We start from the raw sequence: 21,544 nt of genomic DNA on the forward strand, positions 1-21,544 counted from the left end.
CACCGGAATCCACAAGTAGATGGAGCGTTTTGCCCACCACGCGAATATCCACATACGGATCCACACACTCCTCAGGATTTCCCGAAATAGCTTGTTCATCTGTGACCACCACAATCATGTCACGGAACTCATTCTCCAAACATTGACTAGACCTCTCACTGGCATCAGATACACTGCTGATCTTAGCATTCTTGTTTCCAGGATTCTGACACACCCTATCAAAGTAGCCTGTCCGGCCACATTTGTGACACATCACATTCCTAGCAGGACAACCCTTAGAGTCCTTTGCATGTGGGAAGTTCCCACATCTGAAACAAACATTGCTGCGTTTGAAAAATTGATTATTGCTGGTCTTGAGATCTTTGCAAAAAGAAACAACGTTAACACTAGCTTTCTCTTCTTCCTTGCGTTGAGACAAAAGTTCCATGAGCGAAGCTTGAGCCAGTTTAATGCTCTTCGCCAGCTTAATCACATCTTCAAGCGACGAATCCCCCATGGTAAGAAGTCTTTGTTGGATGTGTTTGTCAAAACAATTCCCTATAAGTTGACCCCTGACCAGCTGATCACGGAATGCACCAAATTGACATTGTGCACTCAGTTTGCGAAGAGCACTGACAAACTCATCAATTGATTCACTTTGTAACTGGACTCTCTTGAAGAATTTGTGGCGCAACACCACAAGACTCGGTTGTTTGTCGAATCTCAAAATTTGTTTTTTTACCGTCTCTTGATATTCGTCCAATTCTTCACCTTCTACCGCCTCGGCATCAGGAAGGTGTTTCAAAGTCTCAAGGCCTTCAAATCCAAGTGAGTGTAACAATAGAAATTTTTTCCTCTCGGGTCTATACCTCGATGCTCCTATAGCTCCTAAGTAGGTTTCAAAAGCATCAAACCATTGAGGCCAAAACACCGGTGGTTCACCAGGTGATTCTAGAAATGGAGGAGGAGCAGAAACAGACTGCATAGTGTTTGCTAACTTTATGTCCAAAACGACGTTATCCTGGAGTTTAGAAAACCAACCAAGATTTTGAAATTTGAAGAAGCAGTAGTTCCAAGAAAAAAAAAAACAAGATTTTTTTTATATATATATATATATATATATTTTTAAATGTATAACACACTCAAAACAGATAGTCAATGTGCTAAAAAAAAAAAAAAAAAATTCCAGATGCAGCCCTCAAGACGCAGGCACAGAAACGTGTGTTTAACAATAATAATGTATTTTCCTTGTCCAGGTTACTATGGTACGCGCTCGTTGCTAATGTACCAGCTGGGAAGAGCGAGGGCAGGGAGAGAGTGCGCGCGCACACCTTGCTCGCGCTTGTGTAATGGCGTGAGGCAGCTCCAGTATAGATCAGCGCAACCAGCTGTCGGAGGAGACCGCACAAAGTAAATTCTACCCGGAGGGCACATAAATATTAAAGCGGCGTCGGAACGAGTCTCCCCTTCAAAGGAGATGAAGGGTTCGTTAATGGTGCCGAGTCCGCCTCTGGAGAGCGAACTACCGCTTTGCGTAGGTTCTGAGGTGGCTCCTGAAAGATCGCTCGTCGAAAGAATTATGTTGTGATTCCATTGAATATGACACACGAGGTAGGAGCAAGTTTCACGTTTTTTGCAAGTAAAATACAGAGCCAACTCCAATACGTGCTGCCGGATGTTGCCCAACCGTTGTCCTCCAAGCACACCTCCCGCATTCTACCAACCAGCATTCTACCCACGAGGCCCGTATTCCGCCTAAACACAGTGCCATAACAGAATGGTTCACAAAAAATCAATTGTTCGCTTCCGGGATGAAGTACCCTGACCTTTGTGGAACCTGATCATGCAGTCTAGGCGTAATTCTTAGTGGTCATTTTAAATTCAGACGGGGACCCACGCCAAACTCCACACATGAAGAGCTACTCCGTTTGATCCACACAATATACTGTCAGAAAATGTTAATTTGCAGATAGGTGCAGTTTTAGTTAGAGTTCTGTTTATGCAAGTAAGGCTCTAGTTACGACCCATCCTCCCAAACACTGGCTAGCTTTTGAACATGTGTATGTAAATAATATAAATAAATGTGTACACTAAAGTAATTTGACTGTAAATCTTAGAAAGCTGTAAAATGTGTTGGGCATATTAGAAACTCAAAACAGATAAAAATAATTGTAGGTATCACATAATGCTTCATATCAGTTTGACTTTTCGCAAAGGGTTCTGCTTGAGAGAAGGGTTGAGTGTTCTTGTCAGTGACTTAGACAAGTATTGTTGTATGCAGTGCATAGCTGGATGCATAGTGTTAAACTGTACATCTGATGGAATGTGCACTGTTTAGGTTTGGCTATGAGTGATTGTGTTTTAACTGAATCTTGTCTGTATTCTCTGTGTACACTGGAGGTGCCGTATTCTCGGTGTTCCTTAGTCATGATGTTTTGTTTATATGCATGAGTTCTATAAAAGCTAACAGAATAAAGATCACATGATGGATTAAGTTTGTTGCCATTGCCCCATACAAACTTTAAAGTTGGCTCTCGGTTAGTTGCTTAATGACATTAGTGTTTCATTCTAAAAGCTACATTAGTTCTTGGTATGCCTAGTCACTACATTTATATTGAGTATGGCGCTACATTTGATAAAATTATTCGTATTGACTGAAATGTGAATGAACTCCTGTGAGTTGATCATTCTCATAACTAATGATATAGTTATATATGGGAACATATTTCACCCCAATCAGAAGTGTGAGGTCCAAGCCTAAAGCAGCTCGAGTTACAGTGCTATAGTTTTCTATGTGGAGGCCCACAGTAGTAACACTAATAAAAGCTCTTGACGTTTCATTTATCCCTTTAGTTTTGGGCTACTGTTAGTGCTGAGAAACATAATAAACAGTTGAAATTGATTGTGATGTATGGTTTACGGACCTGATGTCTGGCTTCACATTCTGCACATCCAGCAGTTCTGATCAGAACTGAGTGTTAAATTATTTACAGTATTTTACATCACTGGAGTTTTCATCGATTGGCTTGTTGGACTCCTTCTCAGCCATCAGGCTAGGAATAATCGATATAACAGAAATCCTCTGAATCAACATGCCTATAATCAAAACAATAGCATTTGTTGTATATCCACCTCATTTGAAACTTCCCAAGCTTCAGCAAATGCAGTCAGTGTGCTGACCGATCAACTCCCCATAATCCACCGTAGCTCAGATATTTACTGCATTTAGAGTATACGGCCCTCCCCTAGGGAGGCATATGTCCGAAATTCTCAGGCCACCTCTGGTTAAGTGAAAGTTTCGGTAGACCCATTCGAGAACCTGCAATTTTCCAGGTTATCAAAGGGAGGCCGCTCTACCTTTTTGTCAATAATTACCTCTTAAACTCCTATGGGGTATGATTATATTTTAAAGGCAATAGTGGGCACTTGCCCGCTACTGCAATTAATAAAACTGCCATTACCTGTGGCCAATACATGTTGATTTGTGTGTTTTATGAATAAGAAGGCCTGCTTCGGTGAAAATAGGATCTGTACACTATTACCATTTGATTGCCAACTGTTGATTTATGTAAATGTTAGAAATGTTTTAAATTAGTATTAGTTGTCTGTTGAAGGTTTATTACAAGTAACCTTTTTTAACTTTAACATTATTCTTTATAGTTGTCCACTTAAGAAAAAAAGACTTACAGAAGACACTGTTTCTATGACTACCAAGGCTGATTGGGGCCAATGTGTAGGTGGACGAGTGGTAACTCCTTTGAGTCACTGTACTGTCGGTAATCTTTCATCAGCCTCCATGTTTGAAGTTCCGTATGAAGAAATGGAGCAAACTGTCTGGGAACAGCAGTCTGAAAGTGCTCAAAGAACACTCCAAGAAATAGAGGACAGGTGAGAATCAGTTGGCCTAGATCTGGGTTGTGGTTAATGTCATTTGATAGACGAACATTTAAGTTTGTATTGAAGTATCAAAGCAATGGCATAATTGGTCTGTATAACGCTTGATATAAGTCCTATTTTTGATATGGTGTCTCACTATCTTTCTCCCCCGGACATTAAGTGTAAGAACTCAGTTGAAAACCGCACTTAAAAATCTGAATTGTGGTCTACCTTATGTTCCTGTTCAGATTGTCTCAAGTGTCCCCATTAGCTGTTTTCTTCAATAATGTTCCATGGCATCATTAATATTGAAATCACAACAAATGTGCCTCTCCCTCGTCTCCAACACTAGATTGATTTACTGAGATTTGTGCCTCAGTTGGAGGTAAAGATTTGGCCCGCGCCTAATCTTGAGTCACTCAACTGTTTCTTAAACACACTTGCTGGACCCCTGAGTTTAGGAAACCCTGGACCAGCTCCTCAGATCTTGAGCATGCCCTGCGAGATCTTAAGGTCCATCCTACCTTGAGACACCACATTTTGTTATCAGATGTCTGTTCAGCTTCAGATGCGCCAAACCCCCACTGTTTAGTAGAAACCAAGAGCTATCATCCACATGCAAACAGCCTGTGTTCGGACTCCTCTGCATGCTCTCGAATAGCCAGCCCTGGACACAGTCATTCTTCAAGATAACCCTAGCCCACCCTGACACCCCTGTCTGGTCCTTGAAGATGCCCCCATCAGGCCAGTAGTACCCTCTGCTGACCTTCAGACTCCACCCCAGCTGTCCCTCAGGACCAAATGGTTGTGTCTGAAGTGAATTCTAGGACCATCAGCTGTACTTCATGCTCTCCCAGTTGGTCTTCTGGTGCACTTTGAGCAGACCCATAGTGTTCCCTCAGTGATTTGGTCCTTATCTGGTATTCAGACACCCCAGTTGGTCATCATGCATACCTTCATGGCCCAGATCCTCCTTCAGAGTTCAGGCACTTGAGTTTTAGTTTTACAAACGTCTCTGTTCTTTTGTTGGTGGGTTATTTTCCATTGAGCCTCATTTTTCTCACGATGATGGGCCATTTCTAAATCACATGCACTATCTGACTACTGTTGTGGTAACATTTTTCCCAGGCTTATATTTTTGTGAAAATTTAATAATGACATATAATAAATTTTATAATGGCTCCAATACTCAAATGCATAATTAACATGATTACAACTGAAACAGTTTTAATATGATGTGTTTTCATGTAATTTAGTTCACTTTTAAAAAAAATCTCCATAGTTGAGCTAATGATGCTGCTTTGGTGTTCACTCCTGCTCTTCTCCCCCTGTGCTGCGTGCTTATGTTGTGAATGAACTTTTTAATTTTCCTAATTTAAGAATTTGAGATTTTTGTAATAAAACCCTTTCATCTTTTCCCTGATCTTGAACTCCGTTATTCAGTGGTCAGTCGCTTATGATTAACAGTCTGCTAAATAATTGATATTGAGTTTTTGAATTTTATTTTTGAGTTCTTTTTTTGTAATTGTCATTTTTATTTATTTTATTTATTTTTAAAGTCTATTTTATGCACAGTATATTTTTTGTGGACAAGAATAAACCTTATTGGCATCTCTAGCCAATATTTCTTACTAGTCTCTTAGGATGGTGTATGTTTTTTCTTTTTCAAATATGGGATAAATGTCTTAGGCGCAACTTGAAACAAATCACTATGCTGACAATTTCTGTCCTCCCTGGGATTTGGTCTGTCAGCAGACTTCTAGAGTATCTGGCTATTCAGTATGTATTTGTTTGCTGTGGGTTTTCACTACACCAAGATGCTTAGCGAGGTACAGGTTTTAAAAAGTAGAAACGAAAGGAAATATTTCTACAGCTGTGCACCCTAGAAGGGTGGAGCTATTAAAAAAAAAAAGAAAAGTCTGCCACATAGTGATAGTCGCTCACACAGACGGCCCTGCTTTCTGCTTTGTTTTTTTTTTTTTCTTCCCAACTCCAAGCACGAGGATTACAAGAACTGGGCTTTTGCCCTTTTAGATGTAACGTTACAAACATTTCTCGCATAAATAATTTTAGAACACTTTAAAACGATGGGCTTTCACTGCTCACTATTACCCGTTCTGATTTCAGTCTTTTATTTTTTAAATGTTTTATGAAATACAGGAGCAAAAAGGTGTAGCCATTGCTGTGCAAAGGATGTATTTCCTTTTCCGTGTAAAGAACTCATGAACCTAATGTTAAGACAATGCTTGACACACCAGAATAGTGTTAATCTCTCTTATCTGTCCAGACTAGTCACTGGTATAGTTTACGTTTGTAATCTATTATTTATACACAGTTTTTTTGTAGAACTTATTTGTAAACAATTGTGTACAGAACTTTGCCACCATGTATGTCTAGTTGGCAAAAGAAAAATTATTAACTAATATTCTGGTTCTGACATCTTATGGGTCAGGCTAGCAAAAGGGACGTAGAGTAAGAAAATACGTGCCTAATCTTTTCTCGACCTTTGAATGCTGATACTTGAAAATAATTCTTCAGGGTCTTTCCTTTTTTTTTTGTTCACCTCATAACGCAGCTTAAACATGTATGGGGGTCCTGAAGCATGGCTTTAACTTTCATGTGTATACTTATTGAACAATATTGTGCTGTGGCTGTTGGTAATTTGATCAGGCTGGTCGACCGCATACATACATACAAACATACATACATACATATGCTCACCTCTATACATACACACTGGCTTGCACCCATGCATTCACAACCACATACACCTGCAAGTATCCACTGACAGCATCCATGCACTAATACACATATGCATGCGTCAAACGTCTGCAGAGGTGATCTCGTGTGGCAGGAGGGAAGCCTCCGGGGCTCCTGGAGAATTGGAACTGCCACCATCTCTCATGGCTGGCTTTGTGTTGAGGTTGCAGCCCTTTACTCGTCGGAGTGGTATGGGGTTCAGTGAGACTACTGACCCTACCCCACTCTGTGAGTGTCACTGATGGACACTCAGCCCTAGGCACTTTAGGGCTCAAAACTGAAGTGCCCAAGCCAGATTCTGTGTCATAGCCTGTGATATGCCCTCCCACTGCCCCCACGGGTGCTCAGCCCTTTTTTGGCAGTTTGGGTTGTTCGCACTTAAGACTCTATTCTTTTTTTGTGCACATAAGCTATCCATGCCAAATTTGTGGCCTTGTTTCCAATGTCCTGGGTATTCTAAAGGTGCCCAGGGTTTGTGCCTTCCCATAGAGGGGACTGAGAAAATAGGGAAAAATAGCACAATTTTGAGTTTTATAAAAAAAAAAAAAAGAAATAAGGAAAAAGTGCTCCAGATAAGTGTCTGTTTTTCCCCCCTGAAAATAACATCTGTGAACGGTTTGTTGTAGTAAAGTCACCAGCTTTCAAGAACACGCAGAACTGAATAAAAAAAATATTTAAAAAAAACATTTTGTACCACAGCTCTAGGATTTTCCTAAGAGGTAGCCTTTTTTTCCCAATTTTTTTTGTTCACTCATCCTACTTTGTTTGTGGTGGAAACCAGTTTGAATCCATGGGTGATCCAGAAAAGCTATAGATTCCTGAAAAGTAGACAAAATTCTTAATTCAGCAAGGGGTTGTATGTGTAGATCACGTAAGGAGTTTTCCCAAGAAAAATAGCTGTGGGGGGGGGGGGGGGAAAGAAACATTGAAAATGACTAGGAAAAAACGGACATCTGAGACAACATTTTTATCTGTAACTTTGAGGCACAATGTTAGATTGACAAAAGCAATCTACAATTACGTCTGCTAGGCCGTTTGCAGGTATATATAGGGTTTGTAGGTTCTCCACGAACCCAAGGTACACAGAGGAAACAACTGTGCTGCACACTACAATGGGTTTTCTTGGAGTACCAAGTATAGCCGAATTCTTAGAGCGAAATAGGCAGAATAAAAAATGGGAATCAAGAAAACACATATGTTTCTGAAATGGCCACAAGATATAGAGTTTAGGAGCAGTTATTATTTTTACACCACTGAATGTGTGGCTACCCATACTAGATTATGATTTGGAAGGTATTTTTAAAAATGTCGTCTTCTATTATGACTCACATCCGAAAGGCACAAATGCAGTGAAATTGATTTGGTAATAACAACTGTTCTATAATTCTATGCTCCTACGAGGCTGCAAATAAAAATGGTACCTTACTTGTGTGGCTAAACCTAGCACCTGTGACGAGAACCTGCCCAACATGCAACATGGACTCATCACATTACTCTCACCGAAAACTGACCTGCTTTTTCCAATGTGGTTACCTCTAGATTTTGGACCCTAGCTCAGCTGGTACCTAGGAAAACCTAGCCAACCTGTACATTTTTTTTTTTTAACTACACACCTAGCGGTATCCAGGGCAAGCTAACTTGCCTCAAACTTTGACTAAAAACAAAATCCTCACGTCTGTGATAGAAACTTCTTGAATCTGCACAGACCCACACACTTCCTTCCACCTAGCATTCTCCTAAAGTCTCCCAATAAATATGGTACCTCACTTTTGTGGGTAAGCCTAGTGACCGCAACAGAAAATGGCCCAAAACAGAACATGGATGCAGCACATTTCTCCAACGAAAACTAACACTCTTTCCGATGTGGGTAGCTCTAGATTTTGGACCTTAGCTCAGCAGGCGCCTAAGGATACCTAGGCAACCTGTACATTTTTGAAAACCAGAAACCTAGGGGAATCCAGGATGTTGTGATTTGCGTGGATCCAATTCGTTTTCTTTTTTTTTTTTTTTTTATACTCATCATGCCTTGCAGTCCTCAAACTTCGCCTGAAATCACAATTCTTTCCCTTACATTTCTGTAATGGCAACTCTAGGAATCCATAAACTCCTTCTACCCAGCATTGTCCCACCTGTGCCGATAAAACTGCTGCCCCACTTGTGTAGCTGGGTCTAGTACCACGACACACATGGATCAATCCAAGGACAATGGGAGCCCTTGACTATTATTAGACTCCTAACCTTGGTTGGATCAGTTCCTGTCACTGGTACTAGGCCCATCCAAAAACGTGAGGCAACGTTTTTATCGGCACAGGTGGAGCAATGCTAGCTGGTAGGAATTTTGTGGATTTCTGCGGATTCCAGAAGCTTCCATCACAGTGGGCAGCCCCCACCCATCTTTTATTATTAAAAAAATCTGTTTCTCTTTCTCTTTGTGGGCTCACCCAAACAGGGATCCACTAGGGAAAGGTAACTTTGGAAAGGAGAAATTCTTCGCTTTCCAACTGTACCTCTTTTGATGAAATCTGTGCTCATGGGGCTGAAATAGGCCCCTGAGTACTGAAGAAAATGAAAGCAAATGAGCTGATTAGCTCAATTTACTTTCATTTTCCCTGTAATGACGTTGGTGTGCCCATCGTCATTACAGGGAGGGGATATTTTCAACCTTGGTTGCTGGGGAAGCTCTTACCCAGCAACAAAGGCTGAAAATATTGAAAGGAAAGCATGGGCATAGGTCATACTTATTTACTGGACTGGGGTCAAGTGACACTGTCATTTAACTTAACGTACTCTAGCCATATATTTACAGGATGAAATCATAACGGGCATTTACCTGCAAGAGACTTGTTCCTGGAGACATGCTTCCTAACTTTGGTGGCACTGTGTTTGTACGTTACTTGCTGCCTCTAACTGCAGAATGTGTATTACTGAGGCAGCAGTAGCGCTTCAGTAGTTATGATTGAGTCAGACATTTCATGAAAATACCATCCTCCGCACTCCTTAATAACTTTGGTATTAGTCAACAGATCTGCATGAAACGTTCCAAAAAATGGTCTTAAACGTTTTGCTTTCAAGCCAAGTTTTGTGTGTCCGTCAAGTGGAGGCCTACAAATCGAGTGGGGGCAAGTCCACGAAAGTGACATTTGCCATTTTACCTCCCAAAGGATTTTCTTTCCTCCTTGAAACAGAAGTGTGACTTTTGTGAAAAGCATATTGGTGTCCTTTCAGGAGGTTTTATTTAATGCTAAGTTTGCAAAAAAACAAAAAACTATCTGTAAACATATTTACAACTTACACACTTGAGTTGTAGCAATGTTTTTGTTCACGCACTGCTGCCAAATACTTATCAAAGAGGTTATTACTGTTTAATAATTTGATCCTACTGGTTATTGATATGTATATTTCAAACTTTGGTATCTTCTGTATTGCTACGAATGTTCAGCTATTAAAATTCCTAGGGTAGTGGAAGTGACATCACACACACCCTTTGACCACAAGTGGCATCAAAGAGTTGACCCACTGTCTTTAGCGCCTGCACTTGTTTATATTCTTTTCCCTCCATCTCACTACTAAATGCACTCTAAAGCAAATAGAGTTTTTAAAGCTGTTTGCTTCCTGGTCCTACTTCTGAATGCAGGACCCCTGAAACTGTTCTGGCAAGGGTACCAAATGGCAAGTCTTTGTTTAGCACTTTCTGCCCCTGGTAACTCCTAGTGTTATGCGATTCCTACTTTGGTGATAGGACTGCCTGTTTAGGAAGACAGAATGATAAAGTGTGGGAGACTGAGTCTATTCACGCAGTTATTAACTGCCAGCATGACTCCTGGCTAGCTCACAGTGCCTCACCTAAACCTCCAAACCCACTGGGGTACAAGGTGACTACAGCAACATGGACATGACACTCTGACTCCCGAGGGAAGTTGTAGAAACATATCTTACTCCTTTGGAATTATTCATGCATACCAAAGTGAGACAGAAAGATGTGAGGTAAGTTTTCAATACATTTATTGAATCAGTCGCTATCTAGCATATAAAAAGTAAGCTGGGATAATAAGGCTGATGAAACAAAGCAAGGTAATCGGCATTACGAACATGGTGAAGATGAATAATCTGACCATGATATGTGGTTCTAGACGTGGTAGATGTTCCTACATAACCCTATGTCTTTTATGATAGCATAGTGATTGTAACCCTCTGCCTGGCCCGATCTAAAGGATTGGCCCCAGTCCTATAGTTGGAAAGAGTGGCAGGAATCAGCCTGTGGTGTGGATTGCAGTCCTCTCGGGAAGCTGGCAGATCAGCGCCAGGTGAGCTGCGTGTCACATAGCATGCATCCCGGGATCGTCGTGGCCAGAATGCCCTCTACCCTGTTTGGGTCAGTGCACAGTTTATAAAATAAACCAAACCAACTGGAAATGTAGTTCCGATAGAATGCTGTGTCTAAGTGATAGATGCTGTCTCCTGAATTGGCAACACACGCTAGCATATTGTGTACCGCCTTCCACACAAAAAGTACTGATTATATTTTGTGCAAAGGCTGACTAAATGAGCAGCATGTTCCTTGTGTTCCTAGAATAAAAGCAAACTGATAAAAGGTGTAAGAGCCATTTCTGAAAAGCAGCCTTACTAAAATGAATAAAATGTGAATAAAACGAACTTTAAAACTAAGCTAAAACAGGAGCAATCAACCCAGGTCCTAGCGGTCCTCACGCCACTAAATGATGCCAATGTATGGTATGGGGCACCTTGGATACTTTTCAGTCCGGTCTCTTAAGTTAATTATTAAAGCAAATATTTCCAAGAATGAGTTTAATTCCAGGCTATATAACTGCCCAAGTATATTAGAACCAAGCATATTCCATGAGAATTGGTCCACAAAGTACTATGGAATACAGGTTCTAAGTTATGTTACAGAGCTTTGATATAAACTATCCTTCATTAGCCCCCCACTCCAAGAACAGGAGTTTCCTCTTACACCTATATGCTATCTTACAAATAACATAAACTGATTATGTACTGGTAAATGCAGTATCAACAGAACAATATCTAAACGTTTAACTGCTCAGTTCATTACCAGTTTTCCAAACCTCCCTTTACGAGGATGACAAAATGTCTTGTAACAAGTTGTTGTTAGTCATATTAGTTTGGTCAACTTTCTTGGTTTTATTTAGAATGCACCATATGTTGCTAATTGGCTATAAAAACCTAGAACCCCAAATTCTTCATCAAATTAGGATTTCTGACCATTAGGTATGGAAAAAAACATGTGATATTGAGTCTGCAAAAATTTCTTGAAGGACAACTCTAGACACTCTGAAAAGGTTATCAAGTCCGATTATGCTGAGACCAGTGTTATTGAGCTGGTGGTCCAGAAAAATTATCTCCTCCCACACTACAGGAGAACAGTGAAGGGAATAGTCCACTGGTGTGTTTGACTTTGGGTTTGAAGATTGGTCTGCCCTCCACTGATAATCCACAGCTTAACTGATGGGTCAGAGAGAGGGAGAGTATGTTGATGTGATTGCCCTGCAAACAGTCTTAGCTTATCATTGCTGAATCTTGGTCTAGAGTAGAAATGTGCATCACACGTTGAGAAGGGCTGATACTTGACAGTGTTTTTGGATTTCCAAATAAGATTAATTCATATATTTGAGGTAAGTAAGTAACATGAACAATATTTGGGCTGTAAACCAGGCTGTGCCCTGCTGACCCTAAACTGGATACCTTTTGGTACAGGTCCTTACAATAAGGAGAATTCATGTAAATGGCAAATAAGGAAGAGTGTCTGGGGCATTGGGATATTTTGAGATTTGGAGACTTTTTTTTCCTGATACTTGAATGGAAAAATAAAATGTGAGGGGTCGGGGCCAACCATCATGGCCGACCGGTCGTGAAGCCCGGAGGCTCCCCGACAACCCACCCCGCAGACCCTATAATCTGGTGTCTTTGGGGGGGGCAGGGAGGCTCTCGCTGGTTTGGCCCCCGTGACGATGATGGGGACGCCTGGGGGTTCAGTGAGGTGTGGCGGAGGAGATCAGCGACTGTTCGCGCCAGCATGGGCTGCGCCCGATGCTGGAGAGCCGGAGTGCGGGTTGGGAGCCTTGAGGCCCTGCGCTTCAGGGTGGCCCCGAATAAGGTGAGGGGGCGTTCCTGGACTGGGGAACGGGATGGCAGCCACGGCGGCCCGGAGAAGGGGGGGGGGCAGTAGGGCTCCTTTGAGAGCACCCAGAAACCGCACGATTGGAGTGACGCGCAACCGCACCTGGGGAGACGCGAGTGCAAGGTGGCCCCGGCAAGGAGAGTGAGCGGGGACCGCGGAGTAGGGGACATTGGCTGGAGAAAACCCCCCTTACCTCCCCATCCTTTAGGCTTAGGGGGGGTGATGGTGGCGGCTGGCCCCTGGATGCCCGGTTTCGGGGCATGCCTGACCTGGTTGCCTGACCTGGTTGCCTGACTTTAAAATGGCTCCCGGTGTCAGACCATTGGGGCTTCCCCAGGGAGGCCCTTCATGGAGGAATAGCAGGACAAACACTTTTCCTTCCCCTGCACAGGTTTTTTTTTTTTTCTTCTTTTTCCTGGGGTTGTCAGCGTGGGGAGTCATGTCCCAGTGAGGAGCAGCAGAAGTGGTACCTATCGTGGCAAGAGGAGCATCAGGGAGAGTGACGTCTGGGGGCGCCTGTGCTTCGACAGAAGCTACAGTCTAATAGGGTCTCTAGTTATTTCACGCCTGCCGGATCCGGGGTGCTCGCGTCGCAGTGGTCAAGTGACATGGCACTCAATAAGGAGGACCTTCTGTCATCCCTTTGCACCTTTCAGGTGGAATTGCGAGAGGAACTCACTGCTTACTTCAAGACTGCGCTGGAGGTGCTTCAATCAGATGTTACTAGTCCCCTGACCTCTGTTCAGGCAGATGTGGATTCAGTGGGGACCCGCACGTTAGATCTTGAAACACAGGTCGAAGAGATAAACAAGTAAGTCCCTTGGAGAAAGGTCTCAAAGCTCAAGTCGCAACTCCAACTTTCGATAATCAAATGCAAGGACTTGGAAAACCGCTCTCGAAGAGACCACATTAGAGTGCGGGGGCTGGAGGAGGGCAGTGAGGGTGCGGAGCCGGAGGCGTTTGTGGTGGGTCTCTTCTCCACTCTCTTGGGCGACGAACACCCAGAAGTACAGATTGAAAGGCTGCATACAATGGGGAGTCGCCCCGCCACTGAGAATACGAGACCCAACGACATCCTGGTGAAATTGAGCTCATTCAAGGTTAAAGAGCGCTTACTTCAGAAGGCGAGGCGCCAGGACTTGGTTCCCTTTCAAGGAGCTCAGTGCACACTTTTCCAGGACGTTGCTCCAGCTACATTACTCCGCTGGCAGAGATTCCGTCCGATCACGGATGAGTTGAAAGTGCAAAATGTCAGGTACAGATGGACATTTCCATTTGGCATTGCTTTTGAACTTAACAAGCCCTACCACTTCGTGGAGGATGGGGAGGCGGCGGCCGCACTGGAACTGCAGGAGAGGAGTGCGGACATCGGACTCGCTGTGTAAGGAGAGTCGCGACGTCTATAGGACCCCTCCGTGACTTCCGTTGGGGATTACTGGAGGCTGCCGCGGAAGGGGAGGAAAGCCCCCAAGTTGTAGTATTGTGCACTTGACTCACATCAGCTGGAGGTTTACCTAGGAGTGGATGAGGAGGATCTGGATGGGGGCAGCGTGGGAGCCCCTGGGCCTCCCCCTTTCCCCGGGGGAGAGTCTGGAGACTTTGGACTGGCCGGCGGGGCGCTGGCGGCGTGAACGCTTCCGGAATGGTTCCCTATCATCTCTCCAACAAGCGACAACGGAGGTTCCTACACCGGACACTGTTTGTGCTTTTGTAAGTGGTCTGTTGGGGGTGGAGGCGGATGAATACCCCCTCCCGATCACGAGGACCACACGGAGATTTCAGTTTCAGTATCAATGACTTATAGTTTCTATGTTGTTACTTTTTTTTATTGATATTCTTGATGTTTGATTACTGTTTGTTGTCCCTACTTCATGTGGATGCACAATCTGGAGGGGGCAGGAGTGGCCGGGGGTCATGGGATGGAGGGGGAGCGCTCGGGACCCTGGGTGACACCTTAGGTCAGATGTACTCACGGGTTAGGCCTTCTTAGCCACACCGACATGAAACTGCATTACCTAACATAGAATGTTAAGGGGCTAAATTCCCCTAACAAGGGGTCACAGTTCCGGAAATTCTTCAGTGGCCTTGCAGGAAACACATCTCAAGAAGGCTGAAGGTCATAGACTACAGCACAAACATTACCTGCAGATATATACTGCCTCCGCGGCAACAAAGCATTGTGCGGTGGCCTTGCTGTTTCATAGATCCACACGCTTCCAACTTTCAGGGTTGAAACTAGATAAAGAGGGTAGATTCTTGTTGGTCAAGAGCTCCCTGGGGAGGCAGGTTTGTATGATAGCCACACTCTATGCACCTAATAGTGGCCAAACACAGTTCCTATTGCACTTCCTGGATGTGCTGGGGGGCTTTGCGGAGAGTGAGAGAGTTCAGGACACGACACATCCCCGAAGACCGCTTACAAGTGCCTTTGCCAAATCCGTTAAGACGGCACTTCACAGATTGGTGCTTCTTGACTCTTGGCGTGCGCATTACCCCACGGTAAAAGACTATACATTTTTCTGCCATTCTCACAGATCCTATTGATTATATATTGTTAAGCAAGCGCCTTCTAAAGTTTCTCTGAACTGCAACTATCCACCCGATAATCATATCAGATCACGCACTGGTTGAGGTGGATTTGGAGTGGTCCGTCTGAGGTCACTCTGTGGACGTTGGTATTTTCCATACGTGTTAATTAGAGTCCCAACGACTCGAGATGAGTTGCGGAGAGCTATCAGACTTTTTTCAAAGTAGGGGACACTCCTCTCCCCACCACCTGGGATACGTTTAAAGCTGTCCTCGGGGGCACCTGCATCTCTTTAGTGACCTCACTTTATCGGCTGAAAGCTGACGTAAGACGAGGTTTGGAGAGTGCATTGAAGGAGGCTGAACAGGCCCATTAACTTTTCCCTACCTGGCAGACTCAGAGAAATGTAACCTCCATTAAAGGCAAACTGCAATCTATTTACACGAACAGAGCAGAGGTGGCATTGTTACGGCTCCAGAGGTCTTACTGTATCAGTGGAAACAAAATAGGCACTCTCCTGGCCAGGTAATTGCATGTTAAGCAATCTAACGACCATTTAGTGCAAGTGTGGGGCGAATCCCGGGAGCATTATTCGGAAGCAGAGAAAGTGTGAGCTTTCAGGAACTTTTATACTTGTTTGTATAAATCAGATAATCCGAGTGCTACCACCCAGGAGAGTTATTTGTGCTACACTCTGCTCCTGCATGTTTCTTGTGACACTAATGAGTTTCTAGAGGCCCCATTCACCTTAGATGAAGTGCGGGATGCCATCGTCTGCCTTCCACTGCACAAAGCGCCGGGTCCTGATGGAATCACTGTGCATTTTTACAAAACTTTTGGGGCCGAGCTAATTCCCCACCTAGCAGCACTGTTCAATATCATAAGAACTGAGCACACACACTCCCCCCACTATGGGAGAAGCCCTGATCACATTTATTCCTAAGGAGGGGAAGGACCCCCAGCTCTGTGCCTCCTACAGGCCCATCGCCCTGCTTAATCTCGATGCAAAACCTAAAACAAAAATACTTACACGGAGACTTGAAGGGGTATTGCCGGATCTGGTTCATCCTGACCAATTGGGCTTCATCAAGGGTCTGCAAACATATAACCTTAGAAGGGTCATCCACCTGATGGAAAAGGTGACGAAGAAGCAGATCCCGGCTATGCTGTTAGCACTGGACGCTGAAAAAACTTTCGACCAGGTGGAATGGTCCTTTTTGGTGGCAACCCTGCGGCGCTTTGGGTTTGTAGAGCAGTTCATAGCAATGGTAATGAGTAACTACTCGGGCCCCAGGTCAAGTATGTGCGTCAGTGGGGTGACCTTGGATTTCTTTGACCTTTTCAGGGGAACCAGACAGGGGTGCCCTCTTTCCCCGCTGCTTTTTGCACTTAGCGTGGAGCCTCTGGCAGCCCAGATAAGGGCGAATCCGAACTTTGATGGCATTCAGTTTGGCTCTGATCAACATAAGATCTCACTATTTGCCGACAACATCTTGCTTTTTGTTACTCAACCACGTACGACCCTTAGGGCAATTCAGGAGAAGTTGGGTCTCTTTGAGCAGGTATCAGGCTTCAAAGTGAATAGGGGGAAATCCTATATCCTCAACTTAACAGTTCCTTCCGCAGAGATGAGTGTCACCCGCCACTTCCCCATTTGTCTGGGCCAAGAAAGAAATTCTATATCTGGGAGTATGGCTCACCCCCAGGGTGGCTGACCTATTTAAGGCAAATTTTCCACCCCTCCTTAGGACATTGCGAGCAGATTTTACGAGATGGTCAACACTCTGGCACTCCTGGTTAGGTCGTATCAACACCATTAGGATGACGGTTCTCCCATGGTTGTTATATCTGTTCCAAAGCCTGCCCATTGACATTCCTCCGGATTTTTTTACCGAGCTTCGTAGGTTGTTCACTAAGTTTATTTGGCAAAACGCAAGAGCTCGGCTCTCCAACAGACTGTTTACGAGCCCCAGAGACGGGGGAGAGTTGGCCCTCCTGGACCCTCTCATATATTATAGAGCGGCACAGCTCCGCGTTATCGCTGAGTGGTCTTTTCGAAAATCTGACAAGTTGTGGCTACACATGGATAGGGCAGTGACTGGGCAGACACTGTGGGATGTGCTGTGGAAACCCAAGGTTGACCGCCCGAAGAACCCCCACGGCTACTACCCTCAAGGTATGGGACTCGGTGACCAGCGCCTATAGACTCTCAACCTTTCCCTCAACCCATACCCCAATCCACTACAACACAGCCTTTCCCCCGGGAGCTACTCCATGACTTTTGATAAGTGGAGGGAGGGGGGTTGTTTGACGATCGCTGATCTTTTTCATGGGGAACATGTACGTACATTCTAAAATAGTTATAGAGACTTCCATCTACCCACTTCTGAGCGCTTTCATCATAATCAACTACTCCACTGGGTCACTCAACCCCCGTATGAGAGCGGCAGCCATCAGGGATCTTCTTCCCATCGAGTGATTTGTTCAGCGGGGGGGTTAGCGCGGGGAAATATTTTCACACTATATAGATTGATGTCAGCACAGCACGCTTACACCCCCTGTCATTTGGCTTTTTGGGAGAGATTCTGGAGTCGCCGGTGGAGGGGGGTCTCTGGACCCGCCTGTTTCAGGACATAGTCAAATACAACCGCTCCATGGGCACTAGGGAAGCTCATTATAAACTCCTCTACAATTGGTATCTCTACCCGGAGAAACTTAAACTCTATCCCCAGGTGTCTGATAGGTGTTTGCGGGGACGTGGGATGTTGGGAGATTTTAGGCATATCTGGTGGGACTGTCCCACTATACGCCCATACTGGAATGAAATTCTGTTGCATCTAAAAGAGATTTTGGGCTCCCCTGTTCTGGCATCACCAGCACATATTCTATTGGGCCGGCATGCTCCGGAACTGCAACATCAGACTCAGGGAGACCGCTCTATTCTTTGGCTGGCACTGGGTGCAGCGAAGACAGTACTAGCGTCATATTGGAAGTAAACAGAACCACCCCCAATAACTCTGGTACGCTAGACTGTGGCGCGGGCTCGCTATGGAGCGTTTAGCTGATAAACTGGACAATTCTAGGAGGAGCTTTGACTACATTTGGGACCCCCTGTTGAGGTTCCTTTCTGGGGGCATACAGCTCACAGCCTGTAGCCCGCGTAATGTTAATAAAAACAGTTTAACAAAAAAAAAAACAGTGAGGAAGTGCCCCTGGCACTATTCAGTCTGTGATTTTCGCCCTCCAGTAGTAAATCACATGTGGTCTCACTTAGACTTCAACTGTTTTTTGCCATCCAGTAGTATATGGTGCATTGGTATAGATGAAGGAAATTAATTGTATTAATATTTGTTCTTCTAGCTTAACGTGTGATGAAGTGGAAACTGAAATTGAAAACTGTGATAGCAACCTCCCAAGACTTGTGTTGTCTGATGCTCTTAAAGAAGAACTAAAGAGGGACTTCACTGGAGGACTAACCAAGAAAATTGTGGGATCATTGTAAGTATGAGAGATTGGACATGCGCAGGCCTGGTACCAGTCTTGTATTTTGAAAATCTTTTAAAGTGTTTGCTCTTGAAACTAGACCTTTATTGCTCATGAAATATATTGAGATGTTAATGTGCTTATTCCAGTATTGGAACTTTTATAGATTCACATGCTTGAATCATTCTCTGTCGTTCCCCCGATACCTTTGAATAGCAATGTAAGGTTAAGCATAGTGAATGAAGGTACTAGGCCCTTCACCTTTGAAGCATATCTTAGTCAATTTAAAAAAGGGACCAAACCTGGGTTTCAGCCAATCGGGCTGCTTTGCTCTCTAGAACACTCCTGTGAGAAGCTCCAGGCCCTCAGATTTTCTACCACACGTTGTGCTAGGGAATCTCCACTGAGCTCTGCTCAGTTATGCCTCTAAGTTATTTCTAGGAATGTGTTCAGTATTTTTGTGCTTTGGTGTTCTTTCCCCTACACCAAAGTCACACTTGGTTTCCAATCTGGCTTCTCATCTCACCTAGTCATGTCCGATAAGGATTTAAAAAAAAAAAAAAAGTCTCTTCAGAGCCTGTCAAACGTGTGGCAATATGATTCTACATCAAGGATCCTCACCAGGATTGCACCTACCATACCATACAGCTAAGGACTGCAAGGTATGGCGATCATTTTCCAACAAGACCCTAAAAGACAGAGAAAGAAGGCTACTGATTTGGCTCCACAAGCTTACATCCAGGAAAGAGCCTGTGTCTGGCTCTGAGAATGAGGATTCCTCTACATCCTCAAGAAAATCTCTCAAAAGGGACAGATCTCCCCACTCTCATTCTTCCAATGAGCAGCCCAAAAAAGCCTCATAAAAGGCCACCTGTGGGTCTTACAAACGCCACAGTGCCTCCAGATCTCCACAGGAACATACACCTTCTGACAAACATAAAGAAAGGACATTCTGCCTCTTCAAAGGCTAAAAAAGGCATCATCTGAACCGCCTACACCACCTTCTAAGGTTTGTCACTTAAACCTTCATCAGCTCCATCCTCTGACAAGTCGTACATTCCAGTGTCAAGGAGAGCCATGTGATTGGCACTGTCGGTAACTAAGACATACACAGCACCGTCAACCATGGTGACAACTACCAGCCCTGTCTCCACGCTGTGCACTGCTTCTTCCTTCATGATGAATATGACCACCTCGTCTATGGCGACAGCTAGACCTTTGACGTTAAAGATTTTCCTCACCGCACAGTTGACTACAGCGATGACTGTTCCACCGTCAACATCCATCCCATTGTCTACGTTAGTGAGACTGATGGCGACATATTAGACGGAAGAGAGGGTCTTCGATGTCACCTTGTTGACAAGGGGAGAAAACACAGAAATCTGACGAGTAGACATTTGACCCCATCTCACGCTTGTCCAAGCAAGATATCCCCTCTGATACCTGCGCACATCTTGAAAGAGGAAGATTCAGAGGACGAAAGACCCTTTGGCGTGGCACACAGTCCATCTGAACTGCATGTTTAATGCCAGGAGGAGGAAGAAGAGTATGATGCAGAGGATTATGACCAGCAGGCGTGCTATGCTCCTCAGGAACAATACCCATACAAGGAGGAAATAGTTTATGTACCTGGTTCTCTGGTTTCAGATTTACAAAACATGCTTGCAGACTATAAAAATCTTTTTCAACCTACGTCAGTGTCTACAGAACAAGTATCCACACCTGAAAAGTCACCTACAGCACAACCTTCTACACCTAGGCATAGACTAGTGCCATTGCTTGAGTTAGTAAGTCACGCCCCTCAGAAAGCTCTTCTTCAAGACCCGGCATCCTTTGAGGACAGAGAGGAAGGAGAGCTCTGCTACAGCATGGAATGGGATAATTACCTCATAACCACGCCACCCTCTCCTTCACCTACTCCAGTGGACGCCCCAACTGAGGACATTGGGGGATTTCATAGTTTATTGGAAAGGATGGCAAAAAAGTTTGCACTCCCCATGCCCACTAAGCAGACAGAACCATTCCAGAAGAGCACAACATCTATGCCCATTGTCAACTACATTTGGAAAGAGGGCCTTAAAGTGATGAAAAATCCGGCCACAGTCACTGCTGTTCTTCTGCCTCTGGACAAGAAATACAAGGCTCCAGAAGATGCCCTAGCCTATCTAACTGGTCATCCAAAATAGTATTCAGTGATCACTTTAGCAGCCCAACGTAGATCCAAGAATCTCTCTACTCCAATATCTGCGCCACTGGACAAGGAAGTTAGGTGCCTGGATAATATTGGAAAACGTTTATCATCAATGTCAGCACTTACTGCCAGAGTGGTTTTCTGGCGGTTATAGACAAGTATGATTGATAACTATAGGCTAACATCGCACCGTATCTTGACCAGTTGCCAGAAGAGCCCAAAACCAAGGCAAAGAAGGTTCTACAAGAAGGTGAGCGCACTTCAGCGGAAGTGATAGACTGTGCCTTGGATAATGCCACACGTCTTTTTGACAGTTTGCAGGGGCAGCTGTACTTAAGCAAGGCTGGTTCAAAGCGACCTCATTCAGACTGGAAGTACAGAACAAGATATTGGATCTCCCATTTGATTGTGAAGCTCTCTTCAGCAATCATTTCAACAAAGCCCTTCAAGCAATAAAGACAGATATTGACATAGCTAAGTTCCTTGGAAATCTCCAGTTTAGAAGGTGACCATTTTGTGGTGGCTAGAGGACAAGGCTTTCCATCAGATAGGGGAAGATTCCAACAATAGA

The 21,544-nt window shown here is 44.2% G+C and overlaps 1 protein-coding gene across 3 annotated transcripts in view; it reads left to right on the forward strand.

Moving 5' to 3' along the window:
- The window catches only part of CCDC117 (coiled-coil domain containing 117), a 152,907-nt gene that overhangs the window by 61,226 nt on the left and 70,137 nt on the right, over positions 1-21,544 (forward strand). For all 3 annotated transcript variants that reach the window (XM_069214461.1, XM_069214462.1, XM_069214463.1), the window contains exons 4-5: positions 3,640-3,867; positions 18,660-18,797. In XM_069214461.1, the coding sequence (XP_069070562.1) occupies positions 3,640-3,867; positions 18,660-18,797 (366 nt within the window). The remainder of the gene's footprint in view (positions 1-3,639; positions 3,868-18,659; positions 18,798-21,544) is intronic.

Source organism: Pleurodeles waltl, chromosome 11 (assembly GCF_031143425.1).
Source record: "Pleurodeles waltl isolate 20211129_DDA chromosome 11, aPleWal1.hap1.20221129, whole genome shotgun sequence".
Lineage (NCBI taxonomy): Eukaryota > Metazoa > Chordata > Amphibia > Caudata > Salamandridae > Pleurodeles > Pleurodeles waltl.